This window comes from Nerophis lumbriciformis, linkage group LG13, assembly GCF_033978685.3.
Source record: "Nerophis lumbriciformis linkage group LG13, RoL_Nlum_v2.1, whole genome shotgun sequence".
In the NCBI taxonomy this organism is placed as follows: Eukaryota; Metazoa; Chordata; class Actinopteri; order Syngnathiformes; family Syngnathidae; genus Nerophis; species Nerophis lumbriciformis.
Genome location: NC_084560.2, coordinates 21,397,921 through 21,425,404, shown reverse-complemented (window position 1 = coordinate 21,425,404; position 27,484 = coordinate 21,397,921). Strand labels below are relative to the sequence as shown.

Here is a 27,484-nt window from a genome sequence, read left to right as displayed (position 1 = left end):
AAACTGAGGTAGAAACTATTAAAGAGGGTTGAGTTACTCCCTGCCTTCTAGGAATCACTGTTTATTGATAGAGAAATAAAAGCTGTGCAATGTGTGAACAATTTCAACAAACCAAAAATTAGGATTGTTCGGTGTACCGGTACTAATAAAGTACTGCGATACTAATTGATTGAAATCAGTACTATACTGCCTTTGAAAAGTACCGATACCGTTCTTTCATTTGAATGCCCACTGTGTGGCGGTGACTACAGAGCCGAGGCGCATGATGTTGAGTGTGTTAACGCACGCACGCACGCACGCGCACGCGCACACACGCACACGCGCACACACGCGCACACGCGCACACACGCGCACACGCGCACACACACGCGCGTGCGTGCGTGCAGACCGAAGTAGAGAAGCACAGGGCAGACTTTCCCTTTAGGGTCGATGTTTTCGTTGGGTTAACACACTTCACTTTACCCGCCAATGTGTCTGCTAAGCTCCGCTAACAGGTCAGAATGACGAGGCCGCTGATTTGTGACAATCTGGTTGCTTTATTATTAGTTTTGCAGGACACAACCGGACCTTTTCAACACTCGACTGCGCAGTGCAACACTACCGCTCTTTCTCTTTGCTCGCCCACACACTCACTGACGTCACTCAGGCAACACGTTGCCATTCTCACAAACACACATACTGTACGCTACTCTCAGAAGTTAACCAGCTCCTCTGCTGTGCACATGTAGATACATCACATGTAGATACGTAGACGCACACACAGCTGCTTGGATTTATGCCAAATATTAGCGTAGTTAAAACTGCCCAATTAGCGGTCAACTAATACAGGTGAAATTACTATATTGTGTAGCAAATTGCTACAATTTGAGTTTTATCTTAACAAGTGTGTTTTACCTTTTATGTGGCTTATCTGTGTACAGTTTATCCATAGTTTTGTTTTTAGTACTTAATAATTGTATTTTTCTTAAAGCACAGACAAGGAGTGGCAATCATAAAACATTAAACATTTAATATAATGTAAATAAAGCTTTTTATTTATTTATTATATTCTAACCTAATCCTTTATTATGGCAGACTATATGTAAAAAGAAAAATTGTAAATTGTTCATTGAGTGCAACAAGAAAAACCCAATGTGTATAATGCCTTTTAATTTATATTTTAACCTTCTAAAATTGTTCTTTGAGTGCAATAGGAAACATATGTTTATTGTATTGTAAGATTTTCTGTTAAAATCAAGCCAATATTGACATTTTTTGTAGTTCCTTTCATTTTGAAAAGTATGGATATACATTTTGATACCGGTACCAAATTAATGGTATCGGGACAACCCTACCAAAAATATAAACTTAAGACTGACAGTATTGTAGTAAATCACACATTGTCCAATTTCTTTACATTTGCATAGAAGACAATACTTTTCACAGAACTACATCAATGTGCAGTGTCTCATGCAGCATTTAAACTGGGGTTATCAATTTTTTATTTTACTCCTGTTTTACATTGAGTTGAGGGGAAATAGTTGCAGCCCCACTTTACTGTGTACCTCTTGCTTGGTATACTTGCTCACCCCGGTAGAAACTATTTGCTTGCCTAACAGAATTGCTTTTGCAACATCCGGTGGACACATTTAGAACAGCAGTTTCTTTAATTTAAAAATGCAGCTCAATTCAACACTAAGCAAACTAATTTTGCGGGCCGGATCAGGCCCACAGGCCGCATGTTTAACATCCCTGCTTCAGACCATACTTTTGTTTTTGTTAGTCTCATTTCAAAGCAACAATCTCAACAGTATGTAACGCTACGTCTGTAAATGTTGAATGGTGGAAGTCGGCAACAAGACAATCGCTTCATTCCGAGACTATTACATTTAGTCCCACCTCCACCACCAAAGTACAGCTGACATCAAAGACATGTGCAGTAAGAATAAATCCAACCCAAATTTTAGAAGATGTGTTTTCATGTGCTAAAATCCGAATGACTTTCCGCATAAACCACCCGTCTTGATCGGAATGAAAATTTGATCCAAGCGTGTGTGATCGGGTCAGAATATTCCGAATGGCGTGTTTACATGAAGCATTTTTTATTCCGGTTAGGCTTGTAGTGTGTAATGTGTCCATGTGCACATGGGTTGTACTTGTATAGCGCTTTTCTACCTTCAAGGTACTCAAAGCGCTTTGACACTACTTCCACATTTACCCATTCACACACACATTCACACACTGATGGAGGGAGCTGCCATGCAAGGCGCTAACCAGCACCCATCAGGAGCAAGGGTGAAGTGTCTTGCTCAGGACACAACGGACATGACGAGGTTGGTACAAGGTGGGGATTGAACCAGGGACCCTCGGATCGCGCATAGCTTATGAGTGCTACCGAAAAGTAAACAGAAAGCTCTTACCCATTTTCCTCAGCCTTGATCATCGCTGAAATAAAGAAAAGGAGAAGGATGTCAGGGTTTTCATTTTAAAGCACAACAGAGATAAGAGAGACAGGGTTATTAATACGTTGAGCTAACGACTTCGCATTTCCATGCTTGAGCCTAAATGATGACCAAAGATGCCAATATTTTAAGAAGCACATTGTAAGACAACAGTTTATTCACCTTCCAGATCCTCCAGATCTTTTGGTTTGGTCCATCTGGATTCCTTTGTTTGAGAGTTGTAGTAGTACGGCTTTCCTGTCTCGGACTTGTACTCTTTCCAAGGACATTTAGACAGCATTTGCTAAAGGGGGAAAAGCACAATGTTTTACACTATGCACACCAACAAGTAGCAAGGCCTTCAAAAAAAAAAGAAAAAAGAAAAAAAAAAAAAAAGGGTAATTTTTGTGGATATACTATTAATCTAACTGACTTTGTGCAGTACACACCCTCTTTTAAATACTCTTACTACTTGATAAATATTAACTGCATGTACCTCTGCAGGAGATTTGAGATCATCTGGCTTTTCCCATGTGGACTGCTTGTTCTCCGTGTTGTAGTAATAGGTTTTTCCGTCCACTGATTTGTGTTCCGTCCAGCGGGATTTCTGAGACAAACAAGAAATAAATACACTTTTTTTTTTAAGTTGATAATTGTGCAACCAACTATTTGCAAGATAATGCATTTCACATATACAAATATTCAAACATGTCTTTTAAAAATACCACATAAATGTTATATTTGCCAATTTACACAAATCAAAAAGGGGCATTGGTTCTGATAGGAAGTAATTTATTTCTCATACCTGACTTCATAAACGCAAGTATTGCATATGTCAAGAATATTTGCTTGCTAATAAAATTAACAGTTAGTAAATTCTGTAATTTTTTTTAGGCATTCTATTCAATATGTATCAGAACATGCTTTTTGCTACAGTGTAGCGATAACATTACTTTGATTACTAGGCTCAAGTGTAACTTTGTCGTAGTTTATTATTTTAGTATTCAAGAAATATGGTTAAAGTAGTCAGTTTGCAACATTTTTGCACACAAACCTTTTTTTGATGTTCATCCTGTTGAGATCCATTTGTAGCACTCTGTAAAAAGGAAGTCAGATAAGAAGTCAGCAGGTAAAATACTGGACTAATGATATGGTGCGATGCCTTTTAAATGAGAAAAAAAACCCAAGTTACACTTACAGTCGTTCCGGGTGCAGCTGTTTAAAATAAAAAATACTCAAGTCAGACTCAGATGTCATGTCTAACAAAATTAATGTGCAACATGACTAGTAAAGTTAAAAATATTCTTACCTGGGGTGTCAACACCAGGCTGTTGAAAAGACAAAAAGAATGATTCATTATTTTCCAAAACAAATTGAATATCAAGAGTAGGGGTTTACTGATTATCGGCGCCGATATTTGGTATTTTGAAGTATATCGGTATCTGCTTTTTTATTGATAATGAATAGTATTAATTACCTCTATTATCACCATTGCTATCCTTTTAAATTGTAAATCATTGGATGGATGAATGGATCATCGAACAAGCATCTGCCTTGTTCGATGGGCCAATTTAAAACTGTTTTTTTTTTGGCCTAGATGCAGCCGCGCCTCTGTCTTCAGCATCTGGTTGATTATGCAAACCACGCATGGGTAAGAGCCAATCTGCATTTACACCAATGTCTTCTGCAGGGTCCTCAAACACACGGCGGAGAGAAAAGTGTGGAGAAACTCCAGTTGGGTGTACGGATGTGTCAAATGTACATAAAAACACAGAAAACGCTCCCGATATTGGAATAAACAGCCCCGTTCTCTCCATGTCACAACTACTTGCAACGTTACTTTGAGCAGAAAACTGTAAAAATGTAAACATAAGCGGTAGCTCTGCGAGCTCCCGCTCACACACAAACCTCATGATGTTTGTGTGTGAATCACTTGGAGCAAAGCTTCTGAAAATATCTATATGGAAACAGAAGTGGGTGTAATTGAGAGATGAAAAACTCAAACTAAAATTCAGTCTAGTTTTATTGTGAAGAGAATAGAGACTAGTGTGTGTTAAACAAGAAACTGCAGAACAGTTAAGCACACTTGTCATTTGAGTATCGTTTTGTATCCCTAAAATATTTTTTATATATTGCTACAAACGTGTGTTTGTGTGTGTGCACATGCATGTGTGTAGGCCATACTTGCCAACCTTGAGACCTCCGATTTCGGGAGGTGGGGGGTGGGGGCGTGGTTAAGATATATATATATATATAAGAAATACTTTCAGTGAATTCTAGCTATATTTATATATATATATATATATATATATATATATATATATATATATATATAAATAAAATAAATACTTGAATTGCAGTGTTCATTTACAAACTACAACTCACAAACACTTCACCAGATCACATGGATATTATTCAGTGAGTTGATTCACAAAAACTAACCTGTTATACAGGAGGAAAAAGCACACAGGACGTTTCAATTGTTCACAGACTGGTCGCGCTCATCAGAATGACAAGACACTTCCGGTCTGCAGGTGATAGCATTCAATTGGGAAGAAACGCCCTAGTGCCCCCTACTGACCAATGTGAATACTGATAAATGTGTAATGACAGCTCCAAAAACGAATTCATCCATCCATCCATCCATCCATTTTCTACCGCTTATTCCCTTTGGGGTCGCGGGGGGCGCTGGAGCCTATCTCAGCTACAATCGGGCGGAAGGCGGGGTACACCCTGGACAAGTCGCCACCTCATCGCAGGGCCAACACAGATAGACAGACAACATTCACACTCACATCCACACACTAGGGCCAATTTAGTGTTGCCAATCAACTTATCCCCAGGTGCATGTCTTTGGAGGTGGGAGGAAGCCGGAGTACCCGGAGGGAACCCACGCAGTCACGGGGAGGACATGCAAACTCCACACAGAAAGATCCCGAGCCTGGGATTGAACCCAAGACTACTCAGGACCTTCGTATTGTGAGGCAGATGCACTAACCCCTCTGCCACCGTGAAGCCCACGAATTCAAACCACAAAATAAAATAAATAAATCAACACAAAAATGTGACACATTATGGGTGGGTCACATATGCATGTACAGTAGATGGCAGTATTGTCCTGTTTAAAAGTGTCACAACATTGCTGTTTACGGCAGACAAACTGCTTTACGGTAGACACTGTTGTGTGTTGTCAACACGTCACTCAGGTCCGCTTGAATTTCGGGAGAAAATTTGTCCCGGGAGGTTTTCGGGAGAGGTGCTGAATTTCGGGAGTCTCCCGGAAAATCCGGGAGGGTTGGCAAGTATGGTGTAGGCTGCCTAATTATGCATGAAATACAAAATGTGGATTGTTACGATTATACCTTGATAAAGATATTAATGAACCTACAATAGGCTAAATCTATCCAAATAATGCTTTTGATAATCTTTACATTATCTTTATACATGATGTGGCTGCATTACAATGTCTTAACTTCCATTTTGTAATAAAGTGTAATATTGCTTGGTGATCAGCCTGCTAACGGTCAATAATAACAACACTTGGGAATTTGGGATATAAATTATTTCAGGAATACAAAACTTTACGGAGTTATTTATTTATTCAAATTTGTACTTAATGTATGAGATGTCACTGTGCCAAGAAAGTCCCTGCCCTTACAAATAAAAATGTGTCTGGCATTTAAACAAAGTTATGTGTTGGAGTTTGTAATTGTATTATTAAAAATTTTGAGGCCAATATGTCCATTTCCCTTTTACTGTAAATGAGAATCGGCCTTGGACATTGCTAACTACAATCGGTATCGGCCCTAAAAAAACAACAAAAAAAACATCGGAAGATCTCTATCCAAGAGTTCTTTCGCTGCAGGATTAATCAAAATTGCAATCAGACGAGAAATTGTTCTACCAACATGCTGGGTGACAAAGCACCCTTAATTAGTGCACAAAGACACAATACTTTTGTTGATTAAGAGAATGTTGTTGGCTTTCTCACCCTGCTCAACTAATGATGGACTCCTCAGCTGCATTATTTTACGATTTAAAACTAAGAATATAAACAAATAACTACCGGTACTCATTAAATTAAGGGTGATTCACACCTGAACAAAACTGATATGACAATACAGGATGTGGTAAATAACAGGTGTTCGTTGTCATTCCAGTCAAAAGTTGTCTACAGGAGCAACTTGTGCCCAACAGAAGTGTTACTTGGATGTGCCAAATTTTTCATTCAGGGTTTCACAGTTTGTGGTGTATGTTTAAAAATAGAGTGTAAGCCGACATGCTGATGAGGTAGAGGAGAGAACAGTTACCGGCCCTGTTGGTTGCACAGTCGTAGCTGGCAGGCGAGGAGGCAGCATCATCCCCCCCATCATAGGTGGCAGCATACCTGGCACCTAATAAAAGAAGCATCATGAAATATTCAGGTGGCATTTCCATAACGCTCAGCACGAGTACAAGTCTTGAGACAGGGTTGCTGGCATTCATTGCCTGAAAGCACTTTGCAACTACAGAAGGGTAGAAGGTGAGACTGGGAGTGAGTAAGCGGTGCTTATTTAATGGTGTGATGACAGGCTGCAATCTGTGAAACAGTAACCACACTGTCAATTATGTATTTGTCGCTTCTTTTTCAAACGTGTGCAGATGACGTCGAGATCACACATGGCCACATATCACATATGCTTGCAAAACGTGACGAACACAAGACCAGAGAAATCACAAGCCTCTACCCCAAAGAAAGTGGAAGTGCTGGGGAAAAAAAGGACACCATTTATGTTGTTTCAAAAATGCGATTTTATTTGAATTTTGTGTTTCATGGTTCATGGCAGTTTTGCAATAAACTTTTTAGATTCTGAGTTGTTTAATTTTAGAGACATTTTGAACATAAATTAATACATTCTTTTTTAAACCATATATCATACAACCATCAAAAAGTAGTTTAACATTACAATTTAAGAACAATAAGAATACAAGAAAAAAAAAGAAAAAAAAATACAACCATTATATTTTTTTAAGTGGGGACCCACTGAACTTTACAGGGACTGGGTCAAATCACCACCTATGAGTACTGGGCTCTTACTACATTGGAAACCTATCAACATCATTGCTTATAACAGTGAAGCATGTTACAATGTTACTTAAAATAGCCTGTACAGTAAATAAAGGTTTGATGGTGACAGCTTGACCGAGGCTATTTCTGTTTCTACTAATTCCAATGGTAAAATAGTTTAGAGTACAAGCCTTTCTTTCACTGTAAACCTGAAAACAAAAACATGATTGAACACATGACAGAGTCAAACCTCAACATTCAAGGGGCAAAGCATAGTATTAAAAATAGACATTGCATAGTTTCTTGGGCTGTGGAATACACCGATACACAGCTCCCTGCTGCTCATGCAAGACTATCTCCTGCAAATTAAAAATCTACACATCCCCAACAACATCACCCACGATCTGAAGCCTGGACTACTTGAAGTCCAGACTTGTCTCTTCTTAAAATGTCACACCTTTACAAACACAGCAAAAAAGACATGGAAGTGTTAAAAGGACTTACTGTATACAAGCACAGACCTGGGACTTCTGTTTATTTTTAGCTCCAAAACATTTGCTACGCTGCATTAAAAATAAAAAAAATAAATGAATATAGGAACATGTCAAAGACATTTTAGTTTACAGTATGTAATAGGTACCGTATTTTTCGGACTATAAGTTGCTACGGAGTATACGGCGCACCGCCGAAAATGCACAATAAAGAAGGAAAAAAACATATATACGTCGCACTGGAGTATAAATCGCATTTTTTGGGGAAATTTATTTGATAAAATCCAACACCAAGAATAGACATTTGAAAGGCAATTTAAAATAAATAAAGATTAGTGAACAACAGGCTGAATAAGTGTACGCCATATGACGCACAAATAACCAACTGAGAACGTGCCTGGTATGTTAACGCAACACATCATGGCAAGAGTCATTCAAATAACTATAACATATAGAACATGATATACGTTTACCAAACAATCTGTCACTCCCGATCGCTAAATCCGATGAAATCTTCCTCCCCGGTGTCGCCTCTGGTATGCGCCCCGCTAGCGTCCTTTCTTTCTGCTGCTCGATTGCCGTTCTCTGCTGCATATTTCACTACGTCCAGCTTGTAATCTGCAGTATATGATTTCCTTTTCGGTGCCATTTTAGTTCAGTCCTTCTCAGTTTTTATAAGTTACCGCCAATGTTGATGTGATCCATTTTAATAGGATTGCGGACATTTTCTTCGGCTCTTACGCGAATGAGATAAATAATATTTGATATTTTACGGTAACGTGTTAATTTCACACATAATTCGCTCCGGAGTATACGTTGCACCCACGGCCAAACTATGAAAAAAAACGTCGACTTATAGTCCGAAAAAAACGGTATATACAATATATTCATTCACAGAAGATAAAACCCTTTTCACTATAATCTCATTTTTTCCCCCACTAATATCCCTGGTCTTAGCCAAAAACCAAAGCAAGATCTACCCCTGCGTCAATGGTTTGTTTGTTTATTCGCGCGGCTCGCTCGCTCGCTCACTCACTCACTCACTCACTCACTCACTCACTCACTCACTCACTCACTCACTCACTCACTCACTCACTCACTCACTCACTCACTCACTCACTCACTCACTCACTCACTCACTCACTCACTCACTGGATATATACACACATACAAATTTGTTTTGAAATAAAGCTTTGTGTCGTTTTTGGTTGATGTTAACATTTTAGCCTTTTTACATTGTGCTTCTTGCCGTTTTCCCAATTATTTTGGTGTTTCTTTTGTTGTTGTTTTTTGTAATGTGCCTAGGGCCAATGACAATCAAGTCACGGGCCACAGATGGCCATTGTGCCCCATTTTGGGTACCCCTGCTGTAAACAAACTGTTTATGGCCACGATATGGGACGCAAGTCACATGGTTTTTACGTCAGCACCGGAATTAGTAAAATCAGCTGTTCACCTGGCGGGTTTTCCATGTGTGATAAAAGAGGAGATGAATGGAGAAATCCTTTAGCTGCCGGCTTGTTTTATCATATATTACTGCCTTTGCGCATGTCAATGTCTAGTTTTGTATTCACAATAATTCAACACAAATTCCGTACTTGGGCGCAATGTTTACAAAGTCTTGTATGCTTCCTGTCGCAGGTGAGCGATGATGGTCATGGATTCCTGGTTGAGGGAAGACTTGTTTGATGTTGGAAGCCCGAAAATGTCCAATGTGTTGCATTCAGTCAGCTCGCTCGCAGTCCTGGCTTGAGGTGAAGGCTAATTAGCTTTTAGCGTAACGTTAGCTCATTTTGCAGTGTGTGTGTGTGTGTTAGAGATGCGCGGATAGGCAATTATTTCATCCGCAACCGCGTCAGAAAGTCGTCAACCATCCGCCATCCACCCGATGTAACGTTTGATCTGAACTGCACCCGCCCACCATCCGCCCGTTGTTATATATCTAATATTAATAAAAAAAATTAAAAAAGGGTGAAAACTACGCGAATTGCACCTTGTGCAGACAAGATTTTTCGATCGGACACGGAGGAATTAGCGATGTAAAAGACCACGTTGGGACAAAAAAACACAAGTCTAATGCCGTTGCTAGCGATACAAGTGGAAAACTTTCAACGTTTTTCGTCGCCCAAACAGATTCTTTGGATGTGATAAATGCCGAAGTTTTATTTATGGAGGCAATAATTGAGCATGGACTTCCAATCGCACTGGCTGATCACATGGGACAGTTAATAATGTAATGCAACCTTTAAAAATCATTACGCGGTGATCGCGATCCCAAAAATAAACTTTTCTTGCATGATAATGTCCAGAAAAATTCGCTTTATATTACTATAGAGTCCTTTTAACGAATGAGTTTGATGGTTTATCACAAACCTTAAATGAAAGAAGTCCTTTGTTCTCCTGCACCATGCATGCGCAATCCTGTTGGCTGTATTTCACAGCACGACATAAAAAGTGTTTATACTATTTATACTTTCAATTAACAAATTGAAGTCTTGTGAAAGGTTGACAGGATAACTGGCATTAACTGTCAAAATAATTTCAAACTATTGAAGTTAGCTTACAGAATAAACATGTCAATCAACCCATATGATTTTTGCTGTAATATTTTTATTTTGAAAAGTCACTGTGACTGATAGAAAAGTGATGGTTTTAGCAACATTTTAACCTGTCTGAATGCTAATAGTCATTTTGCGTCGGGGGGCGAAGCCCTGAACCCTCCACCAGGACTTTGTCCTGGACCTACCGGGGCCTGCGGCCCTTGGACCCTGGCTACTAGGTTTTTCTGATTTAAAAGTTGGCAGGTATGGTGAGGTTATAAAGCTTTTGCCTGTTAAAGAAAGGAGACTGATCCAATGCACAGACATTCGCGTGCCACGCTGTCACGACCCAGACGCACACCTGTGCGCAATCATATGGGAGCCGCGCTGAGCGCACCTCCAAGCGCGTCTCGCTGCCGGCGACGGCCAGATATGGGCCCACGCTCCAGCGCCATCCATTTTCAGGGCTAGTTGATTCGGCAGGTGGGTTGTTACACACTCCTTAGCGGGTTCCAACTTCCATGGCCACCGTCCTGCTCTCTATATCAACCAGGGTGAGCCCCACCCCTTTCATGAGCGCACTACGCGCGGAGTGACCCCTGTTACGCGCCCCCGGCAACAGGGGTGGCAAGCAGGTAAGCTGCGCGGGCGGAGCGCGCGGAGTGACCCATGTTACGAGCCCCCGGCCACGGGGGTGGCGGGCAGGTAAGCTGCTTACCTGCTGCGCGTGACGCCGGCCGCGGCGAAAGCGGACGAGGCGGGGTGTCGGTGTGGTGGGCGCGGTAGTGACCCTGGACGTGCGTCGGGCCCTTCTCGCGGATCGCCTCAGCTACGGCTCCCGGTGGGGCCCTCTCGGGGGAAGGGGCCTCGGTCCCGGACCCCGGCGAGGCGTCCCTTCTCCGCTCCGTAAAAGTGTCCATCTCTTTTCTTTTTTTTTCTTCTGTTGTGGCATATGCAGCAGGTGCCTGCTCGTTTTTCGTATGTGGGTAACAACATTTAACTATGTATATATATTTCCGAATTGGTTTAACTGCCACCCGCAAAAAAAAAAAAAAAAAAAAAAAAATTAATCCGCCCGACCCGACCCGCGAGCGGATAAAATCTTAGTTTTTTTAATTTCATCCGCCCAATCCGCGGATAATCCGCGGACTCCGCGGTTGTGTCCGCAAACCGCGCATCTCTAGTGTGTGTGTGTGTGTGTGTTACGGACAGGAAAGCCCTGTCTGTCTGTTATTTCACATTACCTTTTTCTGTGTTGATTGAGCTGTGTTGAAGCAGCAAAAAAGGACATTAACTGTTTAATGTTGCACTTTTTATATGTAGAAGAAGAGTTTTGTCATTTTATTTAATCTGAGCAACAACTTGAGGCAGTTTAATGTTGATTAACGTGGGCAGAATTATTATAGAGTTCCCAAAGTTAAAAGGATAAAGCCATTGTTTACAAATTTGGTAAATAAATAACCAAAACATTTATATTTTGTTGTTTTCTTACTGTACCGAAAATGAACCGAACCGTGACCTCTAAACTGAGGTACGTACCGAACCGAAATTTTTGTGTACCGTTACACCCCTAGTCAATGACCATGAGTTTCATATTAGTGTTATGTGCATTGCATCAATTCATATGCCCCAATCCAAACAGCCTTTCCCGCTCATGGTGCAAAAAAATTACAACCAACACAAAGTCAACACACATGGTTGCACATACAGTGCATCTGGAAAGTATTCGCAGCGCTTAATTTTTTGCACATTTTGTTATGTAATAGCCTTTTTCCAGAATGGAATACATTCACTTTTGTCCTCAAAATTCTACACACAAATCTTGTTATGACAATATGAAAAAAAAAGGTTTTATTTTTCGCAAATTCATTAAAAAATACAAAACTAAGAAATCACATGTATAGAAGTATTCACAGCCTTTGCTATGAAGCTCAAACGTGAAATTCTGTTTCAACTGATCATCCTTGAAATGTTACTAAAGCTTAATTGGAGTCCAACCGTGATAAATTCAGTTTGTTGGATAGGATTTGAAAAGGCAAACACCTGTCTAAATATAAGGTCCCACACTTGACTGTGCATGGCAGAGCACAAACCAAGAATGAAGGTGAAGGAATTGTCTGTAGACCTCTGAGACAAGATTGTAACAAGGCACAAATCTGGTAAAGGGTACAGAAAAAAAATATCTGCTGCCTTGAAGGTCCCAATGAGCACAGTGGCCTCCATCACCCATAAATGAAGAAGCTTGGAACTACCAGGACTTTTCAAAGAGCTGGTCAGCCGTCTAAACTGAGGGGGAGAACAGTACTGCCGAAATAGAATGTTGTGGGGACTTAAGACTCATGCAATTGTCTGGAGTGGAAGCAACATGTCTTGCGATTGGGACGTACTTAATTCAATATATCAGAGAAAGACAGCGGAAATAATAACAGTGTTAATATTAATATTAAAAGGGCATTGGCAGGAGCCGCTCTAACAAGGAGGGGAAGCGCAGCTGGAGCTGCAGCTTGATGCTAGTGAGAGGTTTGCTTGCTCCCAGCAGCACCCGCTGTTTGCCGCGGACATAGCAAAGCGCCAGAAGTCAGGAGTCTCCAAAACACGAGTATAGTAACAATAACACCAGAAAAACATGTCAGATCTGTCGCGAGTGGTTTTTAATATAGGAAAAACTCACTAAAAAGGGCTTGAAAGTCAACAGGTGAAAGTTGAGCATTTATCCAATGGCTGTCAAATGCGGCTGCAGTTGAACAACCCACTATGTTACAGAACGCACTGCCACACTACCTGACATCTGCTACTTATTATTTTATTTTTACACTTACAACAGATTATTGTAATTATTTATAAATGTATCTTTATGTAAAACGGTTTAAAAGTGGAACAAATTGGAAGTCAACCGTCAAATACAAATGAAAACTCACCTGTCCCAGAGGTGCCGCGGCCATTGGTGGCATGATTCCAGGGGGTAATATTCCAGGTGGCATTGGGGTCATACTTGTAGCTCTTTGACCAATGGGAGGCATTCCCATGGGAGGGAAATGAGGTGGTATTCCTGGTGGTCCCATCTAAATAAGATACATAAAACAATGAATATGTGGCGCAATACCGAAAGCCTTGTATTAACCACTTTCATTCTAGCCCTGTGCTCTTACTAGTGTTGTCAAAAGTATCGATACCAACAAGCAAAAATGACATCGATACCGGCTTTTTTCAGTTTCATGAGTATCAAATGGTGTACAGAACTTTTCCTAAGCGAGCCACGTTAATACTCAGCACTTAAACACTAAATCGGCACCATAAAAGAACAGCCTGCTTTCTTTAAAATAATTAGCCAGCGTTTTCTGTGTATTTACTTATTGGTGGTTAAGGATGCAGCGGTTATAGATTTTGTCTGTATAATTACAGTCTGAGTGATAAACACGGTTTCACGATTATTATGTATTGATCAATTTCATAAAAGAAAATTATATCACATATTTCTAATAGCTTTTGATGTGTTACTCATTATTGTTGGAATTTGGAAATAACATTAAGTAATGATAAGATTAACTTGAATGATCAATCAGGGGAAAATGTTACTCAAGTAGTAGGTATGAACTCAGGTGTTATCAACTGTGATTCATGCTTATATATTAATTTTTAATCATCTACTTTATGCTGTTAACTGGAAAGCACATATTATATCCCATGGAACAGTGTGGTTATTCTACAAGCTCCTGATATTATGTTAGTATTTTACACTTGCTATATTAACTACCGTATTTTCCGCACTATTAGCCGCACCTAAAAACCACAAATTTACTCAAAAGCTGACAGTGCGGCTTATAACCCGGTGCGCTTTATATATGGATTAATATTAAGATTCATTTTCATAAAGTTTCGGTCTCGCAACTACGGTAAACAGCCGCCATCTTTTTTCCCCGTAGAAGAGGAAGTGCTTCTTCTTCTACGCAAGCAACCGCCAAGGTAAGCACCCGCCCCCATAGAACAGGAAGCGCTTCTTCTTCTACTGTAAGCAACCACCCGCCCGCGTAGAAGAAGAAGAAGGAGCGTGCGGATATTACGTTTCATTTCCTTTGTGTGTTTACATCTGTAAAGACCACAAAATGGCTCCTACTAAGCGACAGGTTTCCGGTTCATGAAAAGACGCAATCTCTCCATCCGCACACGGACTACTATTTCACAGCAACTGCCTAAAGACTTTCAAGAAAAGCTGGCTACTTAAAGACCACAAAATGGCTCCTACTAAGCGACAGGTTTCCGGTTCATGAAAAGACGCAATCTCTCCATCCGCACACGGACTACTATTTCACAGCAACTGCCTAAAGACTTTCAAGAAAAGCTGGCTACTTTCCGTGCATATTGTAAAAACAAGATAGCTGAAAAAAAGATCCGGCCAGAGAACATTATCAACATGGACGAGGTTCCACTGACTTTTGATATTCCTGTGAACTGCACTGTGGATACAACGGGAGCACGTACGGTGAATATTCGCACCACAGGGAATGAGAAGTCAACCTTCACTGTGGTTCTAGCTTGCCATGCTAATGGCCAGAAACTTCCACCCATGGTGATATTCAAAAGGAAGACCTTGCCAAAAGAGACCTTTCCAGCCGGCGTCATCATAAAAGCTAACTCGAAGGGATGGATGGATGAAGAAAAGATGAGCGAGTGGTTAAGGTAAGTTTACGCGAAGAGGCCGGGTGGCTTTTTTCACGCAGCTCCGTCCATGTTGATATACGACTCCATGCGCGCCCACATCACGCTGGTTTTTAATATATTATTAAAGTTTGACTGACCTGACTGTTTTTTTGACATTCCTTTAGCGCAGTTAGATGCGGCTTATAACACGGGGCGGCTTATAGGTGGACAAAGTTTTGAAATATGCCGTTCATTGAAGGCGCGGCTTATAACCCAGGGCGGCTTATGGTGCGGAAAATACGGTAATAATGCCTATAGTTTGTTCGACAGACAGGAAAAAGCAATCTCTAATGTTAAACGGTCACTGAATGAAGCCCTTGACAAGAGTACCCGTTGCTGTTTGAGTTTACTGAACTGAAGCTAACCTACCGATTATAAGTGACACATTTATATTGAAGTCAATACCAACTCAATTCTTAATGAAGTAACTTGCAACTAACATAATTTAACTCAGTTATTATGTCTTACCTTTCCCTTGGCATGTAAAGCTGGGTAGTGTTCCCGCAAACACTGCACCATATTGGATGTATTAGACCCTTTCGTCGCAATTATCTTTTGGCACGTTCTGCAAATGGGTGTGATCTATAGTCTGAAGGATGGTCATTTTGTTAGGTCCCCGAAGTAGGGCTGCATGATTTTAGCCAAAAATAAAATGGCGATTTATTTTTCTTCTGAAAACATAATTTCCAATTACGATTTTTTTGGTAAAAAAATCCAAAAGAGGGGTGGGTATTGCTGATGTCATCGTGTTATTTCTAATGATTAAAAAGGCTAAAGAAACAATGCATACATTTTTAGTTGTTTCTTAATAGGGAAATTACGTTAATGTCTCCCTTATTCATGTTAGCATTTAAGCTAGCTAGCCTGCTTGCTTTTCCAGTAAATGAGCAGTGTCAACGAGAGATCGACCGATTATTGGCGCCTATTTGGCATTTTGACATATGTATCGGTCTTCTTATTTTTACAACTACAACAAAACTACATCAGCAGATACAATTTACAGTGGGTACAGAAACGATTCAGACCCATTTAATTGTTTCACTCCGTTTCATTGAAGCCATTTGCTAAAATAAAGAAAACATTTTTTATTTTTCATTAATGTACACTCAGCACCCCATCTTGACAGAAATGTAGACATTTTTGCAAATGTATTCAAAATCAAAAAATCAAATGTACATGAGTATTCAGATCCTTTGCTCAGTACTTTGTTGATGCACCGTAGGCAGCAATTACAGCCTCAAGTATTTTTAAACACAGTGCCACAAGCTTGGTACTCCTATCTTTGGGCAATTTTGCCCATTCCTCTTTGTAGCACTTCTCAATTGCCATCAGATTGGATGGGAAGCATTGGGTTTTCATCCAGGATCTCGCTGGATTTTGCTGCATTCATCTTTCCCGCTATCCTGACTGGTCTCATAGTTCCTGTTGCTGAAAAAAACATCTCCACAGCATGATGCTGCCACCACCATGCTTCACTGTAATGATGGTATTGGTCTGGTGATGAGCGGTGCCTGGTTTCCTCCAAACATGACGCCTGGCATTCACGCCAAAGAGTTAAACTTTTGTCTCATTAGACCAGATCGTTTTGTTTCTCGTAGTCTGAAAGTCTTTCAGGTGCATTTTGGCAAAGTTTTTACTAAATAATGGCTTGCGTCTGGCCACTTTAGCAAACAAACCTCATTAGTGGTTTGCTGCAGAGCTGGTTGACCTTCTGGAAGGTTCTCCTCTCTCCACAGAGGAATGCTATAGCTCTGACAGAGTGATCATCAGGTTCTTAGTCATCCCCCTGACTAGACTAAGATGAATGCAGCAATGTACAGAGACATCCTGGATGAAAACCAACGCTTCCCCTTCAATCTGATTGTGCTTGAAAGGTGCTGCAAAGAGGAATGGGCGAAACTGCCCAAAGATAGGAGTGCCAAGCTTGTGCCATCTTATTCAAAAAGACTTGAGGCTGTAATTGCTGTCAAAGGTGCATCAACAAATTATTGAGCAAATGTCTGAATACTTATGTACATGTTTTTATTTTTTTTATTTTAATACATTTGCAAAAAATTCTGCATTTCTGTTTTTTTGGTCAAGATGGGGTGCTGAGTGTACATTAATGAGAAACAATACACATTTTTTGGGATTTAGCAAATGGATGCAATAATACTAAGAGTGAAAAATGTAAAGGTGTCTAAATACTTTCCGTACCCACTGTTTACACTTACAGTGCATGGGGAAACTTTTTACAGCAGTTCATATTTTCTTTTAGAGCCTTATTCCAAAATGGAATGCATTCATTGTGTCCTCAAAACTCTACACATAATACCCCATTATGCCAATGCAAATGTATTAAAAATAAAAAACATGTCCGAATGCAGCTGGGATAGGCTCCAGCGCCCACCGCGACCCCGAAAGTGACAAGCGGTAGGAAATGGATGGATAGATGTTCAATCAGATTGAAGTTTGGGCTCTGGCTGGGCCACTCAAGAACATTTACAGAGTTTTATTGATTCACCACCATAAACCAGGCAGGGAGTGTGCTTTCCATGTGCAAAATGTGCAAGAACCTCCACAAAGTTGCGACCAAACTTTTATCACTTCTATAACTGTTAAGAAGACACAGCAGGGAGACACTCTTGTTGTTTCTGCAACCCTTTGGCTTCACATGTGGTGTTGAAAATGTGGCCTGGGGGCCATTTGCTGAGCACAGCTCTTTTGCAATGGACCTGTGGCCCTTTGTAAAAAAAAAAATAAGATAAGCAATAAAAATAGAGCAAAAAGGCGTAACGTAATGAGAAAATGTACAACAGTTTATACTAATAATGAACAAACAAATATTTGTCTTCAAATTCATGTTTTAGCCATTTTTTTTTGCCTATTTCATTACATAATGCCGTCATTCTACCATCATATTGAAAGAATATTAATAACAATATTGTTTGTTTTATACACTTGAAGGCTCCCCGCCACTGCTGTTCTTTTTAGAATGCAAAATAGTTGACTATTGTTATTAACAACTACAGTATTGTTTGTTTTAATATACTGGGAGGCTACAGGCTACTGCTGTTCTTTTATGAATGTATAATTGTCTATTGGCAGCTAATATTACAATTTATATTCTGTGCAAAAAGATGTTGAAGCACAGTGATCTTCAATATGTGACATTTTGAAACGGTTTTCAATAGTGTAGTAATAAATTTAAAAGTACCAGGGTTCAGTTTTTTTTTACAATTCTATCGTAGTATTGAATAAGTATCAAACATCTGTGATTTTCACTGGTATCGCAGACTGAAATTCTGGTATCATGACAACCCTAGATCTTATTAGCAATCAATTGAACAAAAATCTACAGTTTTGGCATTATAATGGTCATGCACTTACAAAGGGGGGAGGCATCCCTGAGGGTGGTACACCTGGATAAGGTGCAGCTTGGCTCGAAACATTATTTGCCTCCGGTGAAGACTGCCATGGATGGGAAACGCCACACATTAGTGAACTCGTTAGAGTCAATGGTGGTAAATGTTATAGTTCCTTCCCAGCATCCCACTAAAGTGTGAGATTATTACAATATAACTATCTCAATATATCTTCTCAAGGCACAACATCACCAAAAAGCACTAATCTCTGAGGTGTTTTTGTGCTCTTTAAGGCATTTGTCTTGGCACTCATTTGTGTTGCCAGTTATTTAGACAACCTGAGACATTTCAGTGAATAGTTAATATATGCTGCTATTAGGGCTGGACAAATAATCGACTTCTCACGATCATGAAACTATAATAATAATAAAAAAACGATTAATGGGATGCGCAATGTGCATGCAAATTCCAAAAGTACGTCTAGTGGAAGTTTGGGATCTTACCATGGTTTGTACGTATTGTTTGACACATCGCTAGTACGCCTAATCAATAATCACTAAACTCAACAAAAAAATAAGGTATATGATTTCCGCATTGACGTAACAGAATTGGCCAATGTAACGAAATTCGCTGTTAACCGCGTATATCACGGAAATTGACAAATGCAAGTGAAATGCTGTCATTGTGAGGAGAATGAACATTTGTTTGGGAAAATAAAGAGTTTGTGACCACTCATTCATTCCCTAAACACGTAACCACTCGGTCCTTAACAATGTTGAGGCGGTCACTTGAAACTGCGACCAAACTGCAAAGCTAAAGCTAGCAAGAACAATACACACCACCTTCAACGCATCTCGTCTGCCTGTGTTGTTGTAAACGACATCATCGAAGTAAGATCAACCTACAAACACGGCAGCAGTCGCAATTTGGGAGGCGCTTTCTCTTTTTTTAAGCAGCCTCAAATCGCCTCCACACGTCAGAACTGCAGCAAACTTCTCCCTCTTCACAATAATAGTGCATTGCGCCACAATCAGTCTGACTGCACTAACAAATTAAAGGTTTCAAAAAAGTACCTTACATTAGCATAATGACCTTAAAGCACTTATTGATACGTTTACAGAATTATTTTGCTTTGACCTAAAATACTGGTCAAAATTGTCCAAAGATGTATTGCACCAATAAATGTGAGAGATTTTGCATTTAATTAAACATTTTATAAAATGTTATTTGACACAAAAAGCACACAATCTATGGTGGTAAAATGTGTAAAAGGTATAAAATGGAACTAAAAAGGTAAAAAATGGAACTAAAAACAACGAAAATGTAATAACGGAATTGTATTGTTTTCTATATTGCTATTATTCAAATTGATTGTTATTACTATTATTTTACCTGTGGTTTATTCGTTACTAATTTCCTTTTTAGTAAACCATATTTGAGCTTGAGTTTGAGTTTATTTCGAACATGCATGCATACAACATGCATGCATGCATTCCAGTTTCTCTATTCAACATGTTTGAAAAGGAGTAGGAAGAAGCAGAGCTTATTTAATCCTACCCCTTTTTCCTTTACATAGCAGTTGCTAAAACTTTTGTTCACTTCCTGTTCTCAATTCATTCACAATATACTCCATAAGTAATAACAATAAAAATAAATAAATAATAATTGGTGAAGTAAGTTATATTTCATATGGTGAGATGAGTACGATTATCTTGAAAATGAATGGATGGATGAAATAAATTCAGAATGTTTATCGTGGTTCTTCTAAGGACAGCATGGCGCAGTGGAAGAGTGGCCGTGCGCAACCCGAGGGTCCCTGGTTCAATCCCCACCTAGTACCAACCTCGTCATGGCCGTTGTGTCCTGAGCAAGAAACTTCACCCTTGCTCCTGATGGCTGCTGGTTAGCGCCTTGCATGGCAGCTCCCGCCATCAGTGTGTGAATGTGTGTGTGAATGGGTAAATGTGGAAGTAGTGTCAAAGCGCTTTGAGTACCTTGAAGGTAGAAAAGCGCTATACAAGTACAACCCATTTATTTATTTATTTATCTTCTTCTTTGTACTTTGTAAAAACTTTAAGTTTCTTGAAGTGGATCATATATTAGTACATTATTTGATTTATTTCCTTTTTATTATTACATCAACATAAAAAACACAAGGTACACTTACAGTTCGTGCACCAACCCAAAAACTCTCCCTCCCTCCTCTCCCATTTACACTCATTCACACAAAAGGGTTGTTTCCTTCTGTTATTAATATTCTGGTTCCTACATCATATATCAATACAGTCTGCAGGGGATACAGTCCATGAAGCACATAGGATTGTGTGTGCTGCTGGTCCACTAATAGTACTAACCTTTAACAGTTAATTTGACTCATTTTCATTCATTACAAGTTCCTATGTACCGGTAACTGTTTTTATTATATTTATTTATTTTTTTTGTCCAAGATTTTTTTTTTTAACTAAAAAGGACATTATTTTCACCAGACCAGGTTGTCAATGACATTAGATAGTCTATGGACTGGACTCTCAGACCCACTCGACAGACCCACTCGACATCCATTGCATTCGGTCTCCCCTAGAGGGGGGAGGGAGGTTACCCACATATGCGGTCCTCTCCAAGGTTTCTCATAGTCATTCACATCGACGTCCCACTGGGGCGAGTTTTTCCTTGCCCTTATGTGGGCTTTGTACCGAGGATGTCGTTGTGGCTTGTGCAGCCCTTTGAGACACTTGTGATTTAGGGCTATATAAATAAACATTGATTGATTGATTGATTGAAAGGGTTCTTAAAAGCAAGTACAGTCCAGATTATGTCCAGGTCGAGCTCAGCAACACACACCTTCATTTATGTACACTCAAATTAGGGAACACGACAACAGATTGCATATAAATAATGATAAATGGGTTGTACTTGTATAGCGCTTTTCTACCTTCAAGGTACTCAAAGCGCTTTGACACTACTTCCACATTTACCCATTCACACACACATTCACACACTGATGGAGGGAGCTGCCATGCAAGGCGCTAACCAGCACCCATCAGGAGCAAGGGTGAAGTGTCTTGCTCAGGACACAACGGACATGACGAGGTTGGTACTGGTACTAGGTGGGGATTGAACCATGGACCCTCGGGTCGCGCACGGCCATTCTTCCTCTGCGCCACGCCGTGTATATATATAATCTAGAAACAAAATTACATTTTCAAAATAAGCATTTTGTACAGTCCAGATAATGTCCAGGTCGGCTCAGCAACACACACCTTCATTTGTTTGATTTTTTTTGCTTAATCCATTCTATAATTTAATTACACATACTGATATACTGAAGGTCTTTTTTTTTTTGTTTTTTGTCCTGTCCAGCTACTCAGGCAAATCATATTGTTGATGTAGATGCCCATATCGGCTGAACAAATGTACTTTACAAAAGAGAAGTGTGGGATACTTTTCTTGTTGCCTCATTTGTATTTGATTTTATTAAATGGATTTATATTATTTGGTGCAGCCGGGCCAGAGCAAGAGGGGATAGAAAGAGAAAAAAAGGAAGACAGAGGGGGACATTGAGGGGACAAAAAGGGGATAAGACAGAGAGACGACAACAGCAGCAAACACACCAATAACAACAACAACAACAACAATAGAGCAACATCAACAAATAGGATATGTACAAATACAATGGTAAAAGTGATAGCAAAGAAGCAGTGAAATTAATAATAATACAGAAATGACAATGAACATTGCACTACAAATGGAGCAATACCAATAGAAATAGCACTATTGATAATGAACAATAAATATCTCTATTATCAACAATACAATTGTTCAAATGCAACAATACATATATGTAGGGCTGCAACTAACAATTAATTTGATAATCGATTAATTTGTCGATTATTACTTCGATTAATCGATTAATAATCGGATAAAAGAGACAAACTACATTTCTATCCTTTCCAGTATTTTATTGCAAAAAAAACCAAAACAGCATACTGGCACCATACTTATTTTGATTATTGTTTCTCAGCTGTTTGTACATGTTGCAGTTTATAACTAAAGGTTTATAAAAAAAAAAAGGTTTTTTTTAAATTGCCTCTGCGCATAGCATAGATCCAACGAATCGATGACTAAATTAATCGCCAACTATTTTTATAATTGATTTAATCCATTTGTTGTTGCAGCCCTACATATATGTAATGATAACTTGAAATAGAAAAAAAAGCAGATAAATGGAGGGGAAAAAAGAGAAGCAGACTATATTAACCTTGTAGATTGTTATAGTAACAATAGGTTAAGCTGTCGTCAGTGTGACATGTGTTACCCAGTTTCCCCTAGGGCAACAACGTTAATATATGTTTGATGAAACGTGATTATATGCATGAGTGTATGTATGTATATGTACTTGTATATGTATGTTTGTACAGTGAATGTATAAATACTGAAGGTCTTAAGTGTTGTTCGTGCGTACAAATGTTTTAAATTACATTTTTCTCTAAGGTTATATTTCTCCTCTTTTGTTGAGAAGAATTGTTGTACATTCTTGGGTAGCATATTGTAGTTTGCTTTGTGTATTTAACGTTGAGTTTTGGTGGCAGAATAATTACTCGTGTTTTCAAATTAATGAATAATCGTGATTACAATATCAATCAAAAATAATCGTGATTATTATTTTTTGCCATAATCGTCCAGCCCTACATTGGAGCACAAGTGAGAAACATGAATTATAACCTGATCAGTAAATATAGGTAGTTATAACCTGATCAGTAAATATCGTGCTTTGTAACTGCAGGCGACGATCGATCCAGACCGGCCTGTCTAAACTTTGGTAACGCTGTGCGCTAAAACATTAAAACAGTCGTTTCCAAAGGACGTTCGCTAGACTTTTAGCGCTGGACTGAAATTTATATCGCATACCCTAAAGTTCTAATTCACACTTAGTGCCAGCACGTTATACTTAAAGCCAGAATGAGATAGAACCGTGTTGTACTCTCCAGGATATAGCCGAGCCTTTCGGCGAAGTGTGTGCTGCATCGTTAGCATGATGCTAATACGAGATGCTAACCGGCACTTTAAAGGGACGCCAAACATGAACTTGGAGATAAGAACGACACATATATAACACCTAGACGTAGAAAAACAACCGTCGAATGAACCCTCGACAATATTTTGTGGTTAATACGCGGTAAGAACCAAGTTCTTTGGAATGGCAGTAAGTCACTCACCATGATGATCAGAGGGGAGCTCCAAGACGCCAGAGCACATCGCAGCAACGAGCGACGTGATTGGCTGAAATACCCTCGCGTTCAAAACGTTAAACCTTCTGTAGCGTCATACTGCGTCAATAATGTGCAAGTATGCGCATTCAAACGTTGAGTCGCCGTCGTGAATTACTTGCTATTTCTTATTTCACTTCTGATTTTTAAAAAAAATATTTTGGTTTTCTAGTTCTAATATTGAGTTGAGTTGAGTTTGAGTTTATTTCGAACATGCTTGCATACAACATGATACGTTCCACATGCATGCATACAACATGATACATTACACATGCATGCATACAACATGATACATTACACATGCATGCATACAACATGATACATCACACATGCATGCATACAACATGATACATCCCACATGCATGCATACAACATGATACGTCACACATGCATGCATACAACATGATACGTCGTAACGTCACACATGCATGCATACAACATGTTACGTCACACATGCATGCATACAACATGATACATCACACATGCATGCATACAACATGATACATCACACATGCATGCATACAACATGATACATCACACATGCATGCATACAACAATTTTACATCACACATGCATGCATACAACATGATACATGCCACATGCATGCATACAACATGATACATCACACATGCATGCATACAACATGTTACGTCACACATGCATGCATACAACATGATACATCACACAGGCATGCATACAACACGATACATCACACATGCATTCATACAATATGATACATCCCACATGCATGCATACAACAAGATACGTCCTACATGCATACATACAACATGATGCATCCCACATGCATGCATACAACATGATACGTCACACATGCATGCATACAACATGATACGTCGTAACGTCACACATGCATGCATACAACATGTTACGTCACACATGCATGCATACAACATGATACATCACACAGGCATGCATACAACATGATACATCACACATGCATGCATACAACATGATACATCACACATGCATGCATACAACATGATACATCACACATGCATGCATACAACATGATACATCACACATGCATGCATACAACATGATACGTCACACATGCATGCATACAACAGGATACGTCACACATGTATGCATACAACAAGATACATCACACATGCATGCATATAACATAATACATCACACATGCATGCATACAACATGATACGTCACACATGCATGCATACAACAGGATACATCACACATGCATGCATACAACAGGATACATCACACATGCATGCATACAACACGATACATCACACATGCATTCATACAATATGATACATCCCACATGCCTGCATACAACAAGATGCGTCCTACATGCATGCATACAACATGATACATCCCACATGCATGCATACAACATGATACGTCACACATGCATGCATACAACATGATACATCACACATGTATGCATACATGATACATCACACATGCATGCATACAACATGATACGTCACACATGCATGCATACAACATGATACGTCACACATGCATGCATACAACATGATACATCACACATGCATGCATACAACATGATACATCACACATGCATGCATACAACATGATACGTCACACATGCATGCATACAACATGATACATCACACATGTATGCATACATGATACATCACACATGCATGCATACAACATGATACGTCACACATGCATGCATACAACATGATACGTCACACATGCATGCATACAACATGATACATCACACATGCATGCATACAACATGATACATCACACATGCATGCATACAACATGATACATCACACATGCATGCATACAACATGATACGTCACACATGCATGCATACAACATGATACATCACACATGCATGCATACAACATGATACATCACACATGCATGCATACAACATGATACATCACACATGCATGCATACAACATGATACGTCACACATGCATGCATACAACATGATACGTCACACATGCATGCATACAACAGGATACGTCACACATGTATGCATACAACAGGATACATCACACATGCATGCATACAACATAATACATCACACATGCATGCATACAACATGATACGTCACACATGCATGCATACAACAGGATACATCACACATGCATGCATACAACAGGATACATCACACATGCATGCATACAACATGATACATCACACATGCATGCATACAACATGATACATCACACATGCATGCATACAACATGATGCATCACAATTTCCAGTTTCTCTATTCAACATGTTCGAAAAGGAGTAGGAAGAAGCAGAGCTTATTTAATCCTAACCCTTTTCCTTTACATAGCAGTTGCTAAAACTTGTGTTCACTTCCTGTTCTCAATTTATTCACAATATATTCAAATAAATAAATAATAATTGGTGAAGTAAGTTATATTTCATATGGTGAGATGAGTAAGATTATCTAGAAAATGAATGGATGGATGAAATAAATGTAGAATGTTTATCATGGTTCTTCTTCTTTGTACTTTGTAAACACTTTAAGTTTGAAGAGTTTCTTGAAGTGGATCATATTAGTACTTTGTTTGATTTCTTTGCTTAATCCATTCCATGATTTGATTCCACATACTGATATACTGAAGGTCTTAAGTGTTGTACGTGCATACAAATGTTTTAAATTACATTTTTCTCTAAGTCTATATGTCTCCTCTTTTGTTGAGAAGAATTGTTGTATATTATTGGGTAGCAGGTTGTAGTTTGCTTTGTGTATAATTTTAGCTATTTGCAAATTCACTACGTCGTGGAATTTCACTATTTTCGATTCAATAAATAAAGGGTTTGTATGTTCTCTATATCCCACCTTATGTATTATTCTAACTGATCTTTTTTGTAACACCGTTAATGAATGAAGTGTACATTTGTTGTTATTTCCCCATATTTCTACACAATAACTCAGATATGTAACACTAGCGAGCAGTAAAGAATATTGAGTGATGTTTGGTCTAGAATATGTTTTGCTTTATTTGTTATTGACGTGTTTCTTGCTCCTTTATGTTGTATATTTTTTTACATGAGATTTCCAGTTCAATTTATCATCAATCATTATACCTAGAAATTTGGTTTTTACTCTTTCAATTTCTATTACGTCTATTTGTATTTGTGTTTGACTTTCTCTTCTACTGTTGCCAAATAGCATTATAATAATTAAATTATTAGTAGATTGATTTATTTTTCCACATATTCAAACATTACATAATTACAACTCACATTATTTAATGAGTTATTTTCAAATTCATACAGTATGGGGATGAAGATCATTATTATTTTTAATATCTGTTTGTGAAACATCAAGTATGCACATTGAAATCATTGTTGTTGCACATACCAAGAAGTGCATTAGCCTAATACTTTAAAGTCCAACCTGAGCAATCTTAATGAAAAACAGGCTTGGTTAAAAAATAGAAAATAAATGTCTGTCACACAATCAGTCTTGTTCCTTCCTGGCGTACTAGCAGGTGCTTATTACTGAGGCTGTAGTCGCTGGTGTTCAGACACAGCAAAATAACCTTGGTGTATTGGGTATCATTTGGAAAACTGGCAGTGATTTTTCAATTACCAGCATCTGTGAGGCAGCACTTTTGGCTGTATATAACAGGGATGATGTCTTATGATGGGAGGGGATTAGAAAGTGGACACTTTTCCCACATACAAAAAG

The 27,484-nt window shown here is 39.1% G+C and overlaps 1 protein-coding gene across 7 annotated transcripts in view; it reads right to left on the bottom strand.

The window, feature by feature from the left end:
• prpf40a (PRP40 pre-mRNA processing factor 40 homolog A) overlaps positions 1–27,484 on the bottom strand; it is a 156,224-nt gene that overhangs the window by 22,041 nt on the left and 106,699 nt on the right. For 4 of the 7 annotated variants that reach the window (XM_061971520.1, XM_061971521.1, XM_061971522.1 and 1 more), the window contains exons 1-9: positions 18,566–18,595; positions 13,417–13,560; positions 6,731–6,814; positions 3,730–3,748; positions 3,619–3,635; positions 3,475–3,516; positions 2,917–3,027; positions 2,604–2,724; positions 2,400–2,424 (exon numbers count right to left, since the gene is read on the bottom strand). In XM_061971520.1, the coding sequence (XP_061827504.1) occupies positions 2,400–2,424; positions 2,604–2,724; positions 2,917–3,027; positions 3,475–3,516; positions 3,619–3,635; positions 3,730–3,748; positions 6,731–6,814; positions 13,417–13,560; positions 18,566–18,580 (578 nt within the window). In that variant the 5' untranslated portion in view covers positions 18,581–18,595. Of the gene's footprint in view, positions 1–2,399; positions 2,425–2,603; positions 2,725–2,916; positions 3,028–3,474; positions 3,517–3,618; positions 3,636–3,729; positions 3,749–6,730; positions 6,815–13,416; positions 13,561–18,565; positions 18,596–23,756; positions 23,845–27,484 lie in introns of those variants that run through there. The other 3 variants (XM_061971526.1, XM_061971525.1, XM_061971524.1) reach the window with 2 other exon arrangements.